The sequence below is a fragment of the Echeneis naucrates genome, chromosome 14 (genome assembly GCF_900963305.1).
Source record: "Echeneis naucrates chromosome 14, fEcheNa1.1, whole genome shotgun sequence".
In the NCBI taxonomy this organism is placed as follows: Eukaryota; Metazoa; Chordata; class Actinopteri; order Carangiformes; family Echeneidae; genus Echeneis; species Echeneis naucrates.
The window spans coordinates 7,208,764-7,225,227 of record NC_042524.1 but is presented as its reverse complement, the minus strand read 5'-3'; the positions used below and the strand labels follow the sequence as shown (position 1 = coordinate 7,225,227).

Here is a 16,464-nt window from a genome sequence, read left to right as displayed (position 1 = left end):
TTTGGTCAGTAATAATTCTGTGATGGCTGTAGCGTTAATGTTCCGTTTGCATATCTCACCGTTGTCTCAGAACTCAGACGCCTGACCCATTGAAAAATTTAAGTTTTCGTCTCCACCATCACTGTCTGTCAAAAATAAGGTTCAGATGTGCGATGGAAGCTTTTCTCTCTGCACTTAGTACTTTCATGCAACTTGCTCATGTGCTGTGTTTTTCCTTTTCTATGAGGTCTCTGGCAGTTTTAAAGTACAAACTTTGTGGGCAGGACTTTTGCTTTTCTAAGTAATTATCCAGAGAACCCCCACCACACACACACACAGAGTCCCCCCCCACACACACACACAGTCTCCCCCCCCACACACACACACACATGCACACACACACGCGCACACACACACACACTTTTTGTATCTTCTGTATGCTACTATCACACAATAGTGTAAAAAATGTAAAATGTTTATTGGATAATAGATTCGGATTTGTTACTGTTTATATTTGCAGGATGTGGATGTATTTTCTTCATGTATTTTGTTTGTAAAATATGGATTTCTAATTTACAAGCATGTTTGCTTTTGCCAATAAAGATGGAAGGATGGGGTGCTTGTCAAAACAAAAAGAACAAAAAAGAAGAAAAAAACATTTCAATTGGATCTTGGAGGGGAAAAAAAAGAACATTTTGAGTTAAAGAATGAAAATAGACCAAGAAGGATAAAATCACCATTGGCAAGGGAAAAAAAATCAAGCAAAAGCATTCCAGAAAATATTACCTTGAACTCTTGTGTGGTCTCCTTCATTTTGCACGCCATCTCAAATGAGTTTGTGTCTGCTCTCAGCCCGCTGGAGGAAATGGGATGGAGAATAATTATTACAGCAGCAGATAACAGTATCTGCTACACAGGCCATTTTATTCCACTGGTTTAAATAGAAATCTTTTTTTTAAAGCCTGTGTGGTCACATAGGACATTTTGACTCAACGTGAAAATGTAAGAATGAATTATAAAATATCATTATTTTTAAATACATTTGAAAACTATGAATTACTACATTAATAATATATATACTATAAAATAGCAAAAACTCTCTCCCAACCTGAAGTAACAACACAGAGCCCCAATTCATTATTCCTTCATTCATTCATCGTCTACCACTTACCTGTTTCACGGTGGGTGCTGGAGCCAATCCCAGCTCTGGGCGAGGGCAAGGTTCACCCTAAACAGGTCGCCAGTCCACAGAGACAGACAGAGACCAACAACCACTCACTCACACCTACAGACAATTCAGAGTCACCAGTTAACCCAAACATGATGTCTTTGGGAGGAAACACACACAGGCAGCACAGAAAGGCCCCAGGCCGGGAATTGAACCCACAAATGTCTTTGCTGTGGGGCAACAGTGCTAACCACTATGCCACCCCCAGTTCATTATAAATTAGTATAATAGGAAAGCCACCAATACCATATCAACTCACCGGAGGACAGCCACTTCCTCCTAGAAAAGACTCTTGACCTCTGACTCCTGGTTTAATTACAGCACCCAGTGAATATGACATATTAAAAATATCACTGAATAATACATGAGCGTTCTTACTTTAGGAAGTCAAGTGAAAACACTCAGTCGGTTCAGTTTAATGCAAGAGCTTTTGTCTGTCCTCAGGGGAAGGGATTTCAAACTGGGGCCTAAAGAGCTCACTGTTCCTGACACATGCTGGTGACTGAGAGATGAGAAGACAGCACTGGCACAATTGGTGTCAATGGAAGCTGATTTATGACATTAATACCAGTATAAATGCCAACGCAGCCGACGCTCCGGGCCGGCCTCACCAATTATCCTAAACGTGCAGCTCTATGGACTGTTCCTGATGCTTTGCCAGCACTCATCATATGATAACTTCTAAAACCACCAACCAACCTGTCTGTGAACAAATGACTGAACTGATTAACTGTGGTCTCACATCTGAGCACACACATATATACACATAGAATGCATATTTACCAGAGGTAATCAATTATACTTTGCAGATTGTAGCACCAGTGTTTTGCTCTGTTTTTCCTAATATCACTCATCACAACAGTTAAGTGTAGATATACTGATGGCAGTAAATCACGTGGTGAAGATGCAGCTGCAGCCGCAAAACAAAATAAATGACAGAAATGGCCATGAATACAGCAGCACTCTTCCTGAAATGTGGCAGATACAATATTCAGAATATGAAAAGCGCAAAAATGACAGAGTTGTAAACAATGACCATAAATTATGAATAGGGCCAGCTATATGACAGCTATTAAGAGGGGAAGGGAGAAGGTGAGAAAAGGGCCTTCATGCTTTATTCAGACGAACTACAAATTCAGGGGGATCCATAAGTACAGCGTTCTGACAGCTTCTCACACCTGTCTGCTTTTTTTCCCCTGTGGGACTTTGTCACATTCACCCTTCATAGAAAATCAAACCTGTAACAAAAGGTCAAAGGTTTAAGGCACAAGGCAACGTTTTAACAACACTTTAAAGATATCCTTTTCAGATTTACGGCCTTCCCCAGTGTGTTTTCTTCCCTTTCATACTGCCATCCAAGTCACTTGTGATCGAGCAACAGGTTTGCAGTGTGAGAAAAGACCTTGGCTGTTTTAATCTGTGTAATGAATGAGAACATGCCAACGCGGTAATGGATGCCTGCCACCACGCTGCTGAATAATTCAGAGTCTGGGGAACCAGAGAGGTGGTGAGCGGGATCGGATAGACCCGCTGTGTCATCAGTCCGCCTCTGGCCGCCTGGCTCCTCTTTCCTCCGCGTTTTAACCCGGTGGCTACATGAGAGCCCAAAAGGTGGGCATTCACGTGGGAGGAGACCGGGCCAAGGCCACCGGGTCAGCCAGTCGGTCACCGAGCTGGGATCCCGGTCACAGGGCCGGCAGCCAGGTCACAGGACCGGGACCCCGGTCTCAGGGCCAGCAGCCAGGTCACAGAGCCGGGACCCTGGTCACAGGACCAGCAGCCCAGTCACAGAGCCGGGACCCCGGTCACAGGACCAGCAGCCTGGTCTCAGGGCGAGCAGCCCGGTCACAGGACCAGCAGCCTGGTCACAGGGCCAGCAGCCCGGTGACAGGACCAGCAGCCCGATCTCAGGACCAGCAGCTCGGTCTCAGGGCCAGCAGCTCGGTCTCAGGGCCAGCAGCCCAGTCTCAGGGCCGGGACCCCGGTCTCAGGGCCAGCAGCCCGGTCACAGGACCAGCAGCCCGGTCACAGAGCCAGGACCCTGGTCACAGGGCCAGCAGCCCGGTCACAGGGCCAGCATCCCGGTCACAGGACCAGCAGCCCGGTCACAGGACCAGCAGCCCGGTCTCAGGGCCGGGACCCCAGTCTCAGGGCCAGCAGCCCGGTCTCAGGGCCAGCAGCCCGGTCTCAGGGCCAGCAGCCCGGTCTCAGGGCCGGGACCCCAGTCTCAGGGCCAGCAGCCCGGTCTCAGGGCCAGGACCCCGGTCTCAGGACCAGCAGCCCGGTCTCAGGGCCGGGAGGCTCCGGGGACGAACCGAGAAACGGTTTCGTAGGGGAGACGTACACAATCCTGTGCTGCGCTGTCCGTGGTGCTGAAACAGCTGCAGTTCAGTGTTGGAACCCTAAACTCTGAAGTTATTATACACTGTCTGTCCAACAGCTGCTGAAAATCACCAGCTCTCCTTCACAGAAGCCTTCAAATATATATGGCACACGGTCATGGAGGCATTATTTTGTGTAAGGCTTTTATGGAAGAACACTACAGGCCGGCTCCAGCAGAAAGTCTAAGGGCGATAAGATTTGAAAATAAAAGATCATTTGATATAATATCGACTTCATCAGTGAACATTTAGTAGATTCTAGTGATTTTGTTGGATTTGTCCAACGCTCGTGCACAGAAGGCAACATTTTGTAGACTGTAAGCTGAGCGGCAGAAGCGCTGGTGGGAGGAGAGGAGGAGGAGGAAGAGGGGGGGAAGCCGAAAGAGGGGGAAGGTGGGGGGAGAGGAGCAGGGGAGGGAAGTGGGAGAGAGAGAGGCATGCCGGGAGGCGCCGTCGAAGTTAACAGCTCAGTGTGGTGAAGGAGAATAGAGGAGCTGTGTGGCCGTCCGCTCCCGGGCTTTCATGTCAGGGGCCAGACTGCAGGCGAGCTGCTCGCAGGGAGGAGGATGATGACCATGAACGGCAAGCAGCATTTCTCCGTGCACCCGGGCCTGCACGAGCCCAAGTACCCGGGCCTGCACTCGGGTTCGGAGGGCATGCGCAGAGTCTGTCTGCCCGCCCCGCAGGTACGTTCAGGTCGGGGGGAGACCTGAAGGAGGTGGGGGAGGGGGGGGGGGGCAAAAATATCACAGTGGAAATATGTCAGTTAAGTTGATTTGACAGGACTTTGTTCTATCCACTATCTGTCTCACTCTCATCTGTCTGTCTGTCTGTCTGTCTGCCCCCCCCCCCCCCCCCCCCACACACACACACACACACTCTCATCCACGGCTGCTGAAGCGATACTCTTGCTTTCATATTAATTTTTATGACCTGCGCTTTGAGGAGGGTTCTCTCCTCGGCGCTGCTTGCCTTTGGAAAATGTTTTTTAGATCCTGAGAGCTGCCTGGCAGTATTCCCCACTGACTCCACTATGCGCACTCTTGCTTGCAGCTGCAGGGCAATATATTCGGAGGCTTTGATGAGAGCCTGCTGGCACGGGCAGAGGCTCTGGCGGCTGCTGACAGCAAGAGTCACCCGTTCAAACCAGACGTGACTTACCATACCATGAGCAGTGTCCCCTGCACCTCAGCCTCCTCTTCTTCCTCCACCACCGTGCCCATCACCCACCACCACCATCACCACCACCTCGGACAGACTCTGGAGGCCGGGGACCTCCTGGACCACCTCTCCAACAGCCTGGCCGTGACCGGGATGGGTGCTCCGGAGCCTCCGGGGATGACAGCGTCGGCGCACCACCACCAGCACCCTCACCACCACCTGCAGACCATGGGGCAGCTGCACCAGGCGATGGCCACCATGGCCCACCCCCACTCCCTGTCGGTGCACGGCGGCATGGCGTGCGTCAGCGACGTGGAGTCGGATCCCCGGGAGCTGGAGGCGTTCGCCGAGCGGTTCAAGCAGAGGCGGATCAAGCTCGGCGTGACCCAGGCGGACGTCGGGTCTGCGCTGGCCAACCTCAAGATCCCCGGAGTGGGGTCCTTGAGCCAGAGCACCATCTGCAGGTTCGAGTCCCTCACCTTGTCCCACAACAACATGATCGCGCTCAAACCGGTCCTCCAGGCCTGGCTGGAGGAAGCCGAGGCTGCGTTCCGGGAGAAGAGCAGCAAGCCGGACCTTTTCAACGGGAACGAGAGGAAAAGAAAGCGCACGTCCATCGCCGCGCCGGAAAAACGCTCTTTGGAGGCGTACTTTGCCATCCAGCCGCGGCCCTCCTCGGAAAAAATCGCGGCCATCGCCGAAAAGCTGGACCTGAAAAAGAACGTGGTTCGAGTTTGGTTCTGCAACCAGCGGCAAAAACAGAAACGAATGAAATACTCTGCGGTGCACTGACTTCCACACATCATGAATAAAATAGCCTACTACATTTTTGATCGAGTGATTAATAATAGCCTAAGTAGCCTAACTAACAGGGATTATCAACAGATCTGCACTTCTCGTCCGGGATTATCTCCTGAAAGACTTCCGACTTGGTTTTACATTTTTTGTGTCACTCACTCTTCGTTGTTGCACTTTTCCCCCTTTTTGTGTGATAGATCTGTGGGGGGGGGGGGACGACTTTGCTGTTATTATCATGTATCTTTGCACACCGAGTCTGTATTTTCAGTAAATCAGTGATATTAACTCACTTTAAAACAGAAGGGATCTCAAAGGCTGTGATTATGGGATGTTTAGTCGTCGGTGTCGTTGGGAGATGGAGGAAAATTGTGGTTTTTCTGAAAACTGTAATAATCGTTTCTTTTTGTATTCCTGGTGGAGGTCAGAGTTGAGCCTCCCCATCACTGTCTCACATACAAAGAAGCACATCGTCATATCCTCACCTGCATTTCCACCTTTTCTTTTTTTTTTTTTTTTTATTTAAATGTTGGAATATGAGTTCAAAGATGAAATGAAAAAAAAAAAAAAAAAACTTTTAAACCAACACCACGACCTTTGCAAATCTGTTCTCTTCTTGAACGATGTGATCGTAATTTACGCACAAAAAGAGTAATGAAGTAACTTTCACATGTGTGACACAGTGAGACTCTTTATCTTTAATAATAATAATAATAATAATAATAATAATAAAGGAAATGACTCCGTCATAGATGAGGCACATCCGTGTGGCTTTTGGCTGCTGCTATATTTTAGTATTTCAATGCGAACACGTTTTGGAAACATTGCAGGTGAGCTATGAATTTATTTATATAAATAGTATATAGGCCTACATCACCTAATCTAAGTATTTATTTTTCCTCACTCTTTATTTCACTTCAAACAAAAAATGTGTGAAGTTTCAACTTAATAAATCATTGTTTATTTTCTAAAAACCTTCTAAAGCGGCGACTTTGTTATTATTGTTATTATTTTTTTGTTTGTGTGTGTTTTCTATTTTGTGTTTATATTATTATCGTAAATATCATTCTGACTGAGACTGCAGAAGAAATTCTGGTAGTTCATACGACCTTTGAGATGAATGTGGGCTGAAGAGAAAAAAGAAAAAGATGCAGGTGTGGTATTCTGGGCACTCGGAGACTCACCGTCAGGCGATAAAACATCTGCAAAGTGTTTGTTGCATCGGAAGTCTTCGGGGCTGTTTTATTTATGACCTCTGCTGGGATTAAATATGTATTATTGTATGTGATATAAGCACTGGAAAATAAAGGGCCTCCATTTTCGCAGCAGTTTTCACACAGAGTGTGTGTCCTCCAGACTTGCTGCTAATGGCCCCTTCCTCTCTAATTAGTGCACTTTTAATTATGGATGCCCCGGTGTCGCGGGGTTATGTCGTGCATGGGCTTTGAAATTATTAAGTAATGACGATGCAATATTAATTATAGGCTATATTGGTATAAAGCGCAGCAATGTGGAGGAGCTGGGAGGAGAAGTGTGATCGGGAAGCCTGGAGACTCTGGGGAGAGAGGAAGTGGACACACGACAGGCTGACCGAGGAAAAGGGGAGATATCAGCACAAATTTCATTTATTATGATTTAACCTACTTTGTTTTTGGGGGCTACGTTGTAAGTATGATTCAACTGATTATGTTTAAAAGATTTTATTTATCTATGCGATATGAGCTGTTGCAATGTCCACTAATGTCTGTTTAGGCCACAGATATACTATAATAATAATAATAATAATAATAATAATAATAATAATAATAATAATAATAATAATAATAACATTAGTGGGTTAGAATTAGTATTAAGTGAATTTATTGCCATGTCTGTTTAATGCGTATTTTAGTAAAGCATTTGCAGGCCGACTTCGTTTTATTGCTAATATTCCAATTTAATCCAAATTTTCTTTGTGTACAGCTAAATAAAATAAAATTTGATAAAATGAGATAAAAAAAAAATAATAATTATGAAAAGCTTCCATCGGTTTCCTCCCTCTTGGCCTCCGGTTGTTTGATTTTCCCGGTGAGACTTCTGTTTGAGGATCAATACAATAATTACACAGAAACTTCTTAATATTCTCTTTGATACCGAGAGAGGATTAATGATGATTGTCTTATAATTTACAGTGTTTAACGTGGCTTTGTAAGAGGGACGCGAGGTTTAAAAAAAAAAAAAAAAAAAAAGGCTAATATGCTTATTTAACTGGGACGTTTTTGATTGCTGAAATATTTCTGAAATTTCACAGTTCTAAGGAAACATTATTAACATTCCTGAGGGTGACGGGGGCCTATGAAGCCGTCAGGTCGGTGTTAAATGGGTTGTGAATAATTGATCTGTGTAATACAGGTATTGGTATCATAACGCGCTGGCTGGGCGGTAAACTGAGCTGAAGGCTGAAGGAGCCTTAACAGCATGTGGCCGCTGAGGCCAGCTGAATTATTCAGCAGCAGCTCGGAGGTATATTTCATTTTCAACGAGCGGGCCAATTCGTGCTTTAGCCTACATGTAAATATGAGAACAAGCTTAGAGTCAAATCTGTTGCATATTGATTTGTTGTTAAAACGAATATAAGTGGCTGAGGATTGAGAGCTGATGTGACTGAGACAGTTGGAATAAAAAAAAAAAGGAAGGAAGATGTGTACAAACAGACAAACAGACAGTGTGTGTGTGTTTGCTTGAAATGTTTTCAGACAGGAAGGGGCATTTTTGACAGAATGAGGATGGAGGCTCTGGTTAATTGCTGAGGAATGCATCCACATACATACACACAGTGTGTGTGTCCCCCCCCCCCCCCCCCCACCAGCCCAAAGACACCCCCAACTCAATAATTCATCCATGCCAGCAGCAACAAATGAGAATGTGACCAGAGCGGAGGAAGACAGCTCTCTATTAGTCACCTTCTATTATCATCACCAGCCAAACAGGTCAGCCACATATACCTGTGTGCAGCACACACACACACACACACACACACACAGAAAGCTTGTGTTACTCTGTGGAAACTTTAGGCCGGGGTGATGGATGTCTTCTGAAGGTGCAGCAGGAGCAGCTCAGCACAGAGCTCCCGTCCTTTCTATGGCTTGATGTTTGAGTCTAGCAGGATGCTGTTGATGTTAATGACGGGCGAGCACATCACTGCACTGTGAAACGTGGTTCTGACGATGAAGTGCGGTGCTGAGTTTAGAAATATCTGCATTCTTATTCCCTAAGTTAAACTGCACACCAGCACAAAATAACCAGCTTCATTTACTCTGCTGCTTCCACTCAGCACATTGGCTGTAAACATCCATGCGTCTAATAATGTGTGCTTTCACTGATGTGCTTACAGAGCCAATTTATTGGACAATGACATTTTTTAAATATAGTCCTTCAGGATATTAATGCCATGTCTTGATCTGTTGAGAACGTAATGTTTTAGGTATATTTCACAGTATTTTGTGAGTCTAAACTCAAAATTATTACGAATTTTAGTTACAGCCTCAGCATCACAGCAAAAAAACAAACAAAAAAAAAAAACTACCAGCTGGAAAGTATTTACTACCAAATGTATTTTTTGCCGTTGATGTTACCATACTTCTAAATTAAATCAGTCAATCAAAGAAATCCATAAACATTAAACATTCATTTAACGAATCCATCCTGTAAATGGCCAGTGGCCTCACTTCACACTCTGCAGTAAGTATCAGCTCTGCGCACGGAGAGACATTACGAGTCTCCAAGTCTGTCTGTGAGGTCAAACTGTCTGCCAGCTGACGTACCGTGCATTATGTAGAGCTTCCTCAGATGTGCACACACAGACAAAGCACAGAAAAAGATGTATACGACCTCTCCTCCTCTGGCCATGTTATAACTGTACTCAGCATGCATTAATGGCATTTGCTCAGTTTTTGCCCACTGAGCTCTTCTGATGTGTGTGTTTGTGTTCTAATTCCAGAAATACAAAATAAGAGTGAGGAGTTAAGGGGACATTATGTTAGAGACAGTAACAGAAACTCACTTATAAGCATTTGCTTAATTCATTCAGTGGGCCTGAGGAAGAAGTATTATACACCCCATTCATTATTCAAGTGTTCTCCATTATCAAAGTGCCCAGAGAAATAAGATTAGCCCAGCCAGAAATAACTCACAGTGGCGTGATTTTTTTTTTTTTTTTTTCCACAAAGCACTTAGCTGGTCAGGTGTAGGACTACACACAAACTAAGATCAGAGTATATGAACTTCTAACAACCATAAGTCAGCTGAACATAATAATCCTCTCTAAGAAAATGTAGGCGTTGTGTAGTGAGAAGGAAAGGAGCTAAAAAAAAAAAAAAAACAGGACTCGTTAAGCGCGTGGAAGACCAGACAAAGGGAGGAAAGGGGAAAAAGAAAAAAAGAGTCATAGGGTTAGAAAGAAAGAACAAAAGCTTTGTGTTGGACGTGTCTCTCATCCTGACTGTCTGGATTTAGTTGTTTTCATTTTCAACTTGATCATGTCAAGGTGGGCACATCTCTGTCAGCCTGAACCGTCCGACTCTAAACCTGTGTGACAGCAGGAGCACGCAGAGGACACCGTCATGATACCCTCCTGCTTTATTCTCTGTCGGAAATATGTTTACAGAGAACACTTGGCCACCGTGTTGATGTGGCAACAAAAATGACTACTCTGCAGACGCACATCATGCTGAATTTACATTAGGAATACTAATGAATTCTGCCAACAATGCTGCCAAATGAGTCAAACGAGAGGAAAGGATTATTTGCTGATATTATAGCGTGCAGTCAACATTTCTGAAAGCCTTCAGCAAAAAAACAAAACAAAAAAAAACGTGTTTTGCGGGCAGGAAAAAATCAGCTTGGTGCTGACATGCTCTGTCAGCCCAGATACTGTGCAGTGACTGAGGGAACACACCAGGGACAACAACAATGGCAGCATCACTGTCAATGAACTGTCTGCCTCTCTCTCTCTCTCTCTCTCTCTCTCCCTCCCTCCCTCCCTCCGTGGGGCCGTGCCTTTGAAGACAGACATGAAAACCCGAGCCGGGCCGCAGTGGGGCCCCTGAAGGAGGTCCCCTAGCAGATGCAGTCACCCGCTCTCCCCATGTGCACTCCCACCGGCCCCAGGCCCTCAAGACAGCCCCGAGGCTAATCGACCAGGAGCACAATAAGAAAAGACAAAAAAAAAAAAAGCAGCAAGGGAGCCGGTGGTTAGTGAGTATATCTGTGTGTGTTACAGATCAAGGGGAAGGGCGTAACATAAAGATATTTATCAAGCTGCTGGAAACATCAGTGAAGATCCAGCAGCAGCTCGCCCTTTTTACATATCTGAAGACATTTATGGCTACATGATCCTGGACAGAGAATACGTTTTTGAACGGCGTTTGAAGGCTGACGGCTCCATACCTGCCGGATCCCATCACACCAGGTAGAAGAACAGAGCTGGTGTGATATGGTTGAATAACAGGCCTGGTCATATGGCCTCGGGGTGATTCAACTACATTTGCATACTTGCAAACATTCCCACATTGGGTTCCATTGAAGTGACAGCAGTGATAACATACTCTGGAACACAAACTAAAAGCAAGACAACAGGACTTAATTTCATTTTATTCTTTACTGAGGTCACATGATACCAGTGACCACAGATTTATTAAAATAATTTCACTGCAGAATGGTTGTTTTTCTTGGAATTCGTTCTTCCACTGACTTATGTGTAACATGTTCGATGTGAATGCAAAATCACATCAAACTAGCTGAATGGTTCTGCATAATAAGCAGAACTTTTGTCTTTTTGTTTGTTTGTGTTTGGATGATGTGCTTCTACATCATCAAGATAGTTATTGGAGGATTTATGCTAAAATGCCCTTGCGCTTTGATAACTGCGTGAGCACACAGATTTTTTTTTCTCCTAAAAACAATGTTAAATTGCTCTGAGAGTTTATTTGTCCTTTGCAGTCCTTCAAGGAAAAACGTGGGAGGGAAGGTTACACAAAGTATTGAGAATATTCCATCAGTTCTATAAAAAGAACTGTTGAAAAGTAAAGTGATTCTCTTTATTTAGTAATGAGGGGGCCACGGTTCACTAGCACGTGTACACACAGAGACCAAAACCTGCACCAAAAATGAGCCTCCCCATAACTCTCACATTGCATCAAGTCACCGAGTGAAGGGTACATTGTCCAAGGCAAGGGAAAAGAGTGGCGAAACATGTTCCTCTCAAGAGAACTCAGCCAGACAGAGAGCATCGACACAAATGTATTTCTAGGGCGCTCCGACCGGTTGAGTGCTCTCCATGAAAACAGGGTTCTTCAGAAAGTTCTCTGGGGGCTGAACGATTTACAAAACCATTAATATTTGAGCGATCATGTGAACTTCTAAATGTTTCTTCATTGCAATTTCCAGACACGCACACGCAGATAATACTTCATCATATTGGTCCCCCAAGATCTGGTTGAAAAGTAAACGATTAAGTGAATCAGAAAAGGAAATTCGATATCTATAAAATGGAAGTACCAAAGGAAGGGCGCACAGATAAAATATGTGATCAAAATCACAACAGTACGCAGTCAGAAGAGCGGCATCAGTGAACGACACGCTGCATTCATGAACGTTAAGATTTATTAATTCTGGAAGCACCTTACAGTTGTGTTTAAATACTGAATAACAGAAAACAAAGCAGGATACAATAAATAGATGTTTCAAATATTTAACAGTCAATACAATGCAAGTGGTCTTTGATTGAAACAGATAAATTAACAGTAACAAACAATAAATAACAACACTTGCACACAGTAACATCCAGTGTTGTGTTTCTCGGTGCTCCTGTTCATTGTAGTTGAGAATTTTTTCAAAAAGCGTGTGCTTGATTGTTGGCGCTGCTCAAAGATTTGCACTTAATTGTGCCTTCTAAAATTTCTCCTCTGGATACACTGCATCACATATTTAAAAAAGGACGGGAGGGTTATTTCATCACTATTTTTCACCCCCTGCAATTCCACTCCACAGTTGACCTGAAACAGGAAAAAGTCTGGTCAACACAAACAGACTCGTCTCACTCGTTTTGTCTATGTAAACAAAAAAGTGCGATGATTTAAGGACAGCACATCTTTGGGTCACATTTAACAGATGAACACCTCTCAGGTCTTACCTTTTTCTCACGGTTGTAATTGTGCAGGGTTCTATTGAGCTTCCACATGTCAGTGTTTTTACGGACGATCTCAGTGTTAGTCAGGACATCTTGCACTTTGCAGAAGAATTTATCCTGCGAGGAACACATTCAAAAACAAATGACATATTACTTACCAAAGCAAATCAGGCAAACATACAACAAATAAACTAAAGTAAAATGAAATGAATGTAAACTAAAATAGAAACTTGCACACAACATCTGAACGTGCTATTACATGTGTGCACAGTCATGGAGGATGAAGTAAAAGTGTTTATTTATATCAATCAAGCAGTCACAGGTAGTAAATAGAACAACAGCAGTTAATGTCCTTGTTCATGTTTCTGTAAACTATTCAACAAAAAGAAGAAAAATCTCCGTAAATAACAGAAATTCATATTCATTATCAGAATTACTGGTGGTGTGAATGCTTTGAAACAAAATTGAGAGCAAAGGCTATTTCCTCTGTGGCAGCAGTAACATTTCCACCAACCACCAACCACCAAAAAAAAAAAAAAAAAAAAAAAAAAAAAAAAAACCAGAAACTCTGCTCACCTTACAGCCGTTGATGCCTTCAGTAAGATCCCTCACATTTTCGACAAAGATTAACTGCTGCGCCTGTGACCACAAGGGGTTAGAAAATTATTTTTGAAACATACCAGATGGAGAAATAGTTTCCAAAATAAAATATTTTACCTCAGTGAGATTTGCATTACAGCTTTCAGCCAGTTTGAACATACTGGATGCCAGCATGCTAAAATTGCTGTAATTGTGATGAACAGGTGTGGCAACAGCTGGACTGACCAGCAGAGCGACAGCAGACAGCAGGAGAAGCATCATCTTCGCCGTTATAGCTTTTTCGAGAGTTACTTGAACTAATTGCTGTCTCATCTGACAACACAACTTTTATATGTGCTTTCGCTTACGTCTTTGACCTCCCACTTCTTTTCAAAAAAAAAAAAAAAAACATCCTCCGGTGATTAAAGATAAGACATGACTACTTTTATTGTGGCTGAAATCTGGGCTTTTTCTCTGAACTTACGAAATGTATAGGTTGGTTAGGGAAGATAAAAAAAAAATCCTCTTTGAACAAGCACTTTTTCAAAAGTTTATTTCCTTGACTTTTTCTTAAGTGACACAGCATGAAATTAAGTCATGACTGATTTGGATCTGCCTCTGATAGAGTGCATTCAACACTAATTTGGATAGAATTTCGCTCTGGGGGACAGTTCCTGAAAGGTGTTAAATTATGTCCCATTGTAGACAGAGTAAATATTAAAATTCAATTCTTAATACTGTACACTCTTAGGTGCAGTCATACTTCAGGGATTGTGCTAAAGTACAACTTTTTATCCTTAACCATATGATCTTTGTATAAAACAATGATTAATAAAGTAGCTTTGTCTTTACCTGCTGCGCTGGCTCGTTGTCAGTGTCATATCACTGTATTGGCAAAAACTTTAGCAGAATTCTTTGCAAGTCAGTAACAGATAAATCCACTAGAGGGCCATCTGACCCCCTCACCACTCTGACTCTGGCATTCAGATGTCCACATACTGTATGTGCCACACGGATTTACTTTGTGCTGAATTGCTTTAGTGTAACGGTAGAAACCTGAAAAACAAAACCTTGACATTGACTTTGTTTCAGACAGTTTGGTGAGCCTGCTTTGGTAGTGCTCCTACAGTCCCACAGCGGAGCAGATACCGGTCCTGCTGCTGGGCTCATGTGCTTCTACCGCCGTCCAGCACTCCACGTTAAACGGACATGGTGTCTTTGACTTTTGACTTGGTGTTATAATGATACGATACGTTATAATGATAAGTATCTCTCTTGGTGTGTCTTACGGGACTTGACTCTTAACCACAAATGGTTACCGTGCCAACCAATCTGTCTTCATCTAAATCTGCAATAAGATGACTGGCATTTTCCTCTCCAAATCTGAATTATATTAATACATGACTTGCTCTTTCCTGATTACTGAGAAACATTTAGTTGATAAAGTCACCCACTGATGAAAATCAGTTTCTGTGGTTTGAAAGCAGGACAGCGATCGCTGTGTAAGTGAACAAGTTTTTTTTGCAGATGCCAGTCGAGTATGACTGACTGAGAAACAAGCTAAAGCCAAAGCTATCAAAAGCGATGGATATAATAGATTACATCAACACATTTGCATGCCTCTATCTTATTTGCAGTTTCAAATACAATGGGGCACGAAGGGAGGCTAAGTACCCACCAGGGAACATGCGTCATGATCAAAACTCAAAATAAGTTATAGCATTTAAGAGACAGGGCTCTGAAGAATATATACATAAGTCATAGTCAGATTGCAATATTTTTAAGAAAATAGTTTATGCCTCATTTTGTGTCTTCTCACATTCAGTATTTATGGAAATGCATGTAAGCAGTAATATTAATTTTGTTGTACACCACCAACACTGTAGAAAAGGAGGTAACTAATGGATTCAATCAAATCACATCATAACAAAGTCACATCAAGGCACTTTACATATTTTTAGCAGTCCATGCTGTATGAATCCAAAAGAGTTTTTTTGTTGTGTTTTATTTTTTTTTTTATTTGATTCATTTTTAATGAATTAACCTTTATAAATAAAGATCTTGTTCATTATGAGAGTAACAATGCTATTTAACTGCAGGTAAAGACGTAATTAATTTTACCTTTTACTTACTGTGTGATCATCCTTGATCACCATTAAAAGAGGTAATAGAATGCATTATTATTGTTGTTGTTAACATCAGTAATAAGAGGTTTTAATAGAACCTTTAAAATTTTTATATTTTGCAAGGGTGATTGAGAAATTCTGACTTAAGTCAAACTTATTGCCAGAGATAGAAAAAAAAAAAAAAAAAAAAAGGATACAGTACAGGCCAAAAGTTTGGACACACCACCTCATTCACATGAATAGGAAAGTGTGTCCAAACTTTTGGTCTGTACTGTGAGTGCCAGCCTGTTAAAATTGAGAAACACATATACACCACAAAGTATTTCCATACACACTGTACTCATGGGAAACAAGTTTTATTTTTCTTGCTGTATGATAGGATTACAATAAATAGGTCATTCGAATATACAAAACAGCCTCAGCATGTATTAAATACAATGACAGAAAATAAATATGTGGGTGTGCGAGTTGTTTCCTGTTTGGGAGGCGGTTTGAGCCTGGGCCCTTTATGAGGTTGCAGCATTGTTCTGCTAAAAACAGCTGGAGTAGATACATGTTAATTGATTATTATGACATTATTCTGTAGTTTGCTGTTGTGCTTCCTTGTTTTATTACCGGCAGCACATCTGGCAGTTGGACAGCTGATATGAATTAGCTTGATAATAACCAGAATACTGCAAAAATATTTCTGCATATAGGAACTCTCTATAAATGAAATACCATAACCATACTTATTTTACCAAATTGCACCAAAAAAAAAAAAAAAAAAAAAAAAAAAACACCTAAAAAACAAAACTACAACCTCATTCAATTATTTTAAGTATTCCAAAAACATTCATTGTTTTCTTCCAACAAAGAAAACAATGAAAGTTGTTTGACAGGTCTGAGAGTCATTCAGGGGTTTCGGTCCCCATGGAAGTTTCTCTGCCTGATACATTTGCAGAGGAAATCCATCAGCTTGGGGATCTGAATTTCATTTCTTTTTGGTGGCAAATCCATCAGCAATTCTTTGCAGGACACCTGGAAGACGAAAATTGTGTTAAGTCA

At 42.7% G+C, this 16,464-nt stretch overlaps 1 protein-coding gene across 1 annotated transcript; it reads left to right on the top strand.

The window, feature by feature from the left end:
- The first annotated feature begins 4,154 nt into the window (after positions 1–4,154).
- On the top strand, positions 4,155–5,541 carry pou4f3 (POU class 4 homeobox 3). Its single transcript, XM_029519711.1, has 2 exons — positions 4,155–4,274; positions 4,642–5,541. Exons 1-2 carry the CDS (start codon positions 4,155–4,157, stop codon positions 5,539–5,541), a joined length of 1,020 nt encoding a protein of 339 aa, XP_029375571.1.
- The last annotated feature ends 10,923 nt before the right edge of the window (positions 5,542–16,464 follow it).

Excerpts from the sequence above, each read along its gene's own strand:
- pou4f3 (XM_029519711.1), top strand. The coding sequence starts at position 4,155 with ATGATGACCATGAACGGCAAGCAGCATTTCTCCGTGCACCCGGGCCTG. Across the intron at positions 4,275-4,641 it reads TCTGTCTGCCCGCCCCGCAG|CTGCAGGGCAATATATTCGG; the intron begins GTACGTTCAGGT and ends TCTTGCTTGCAG.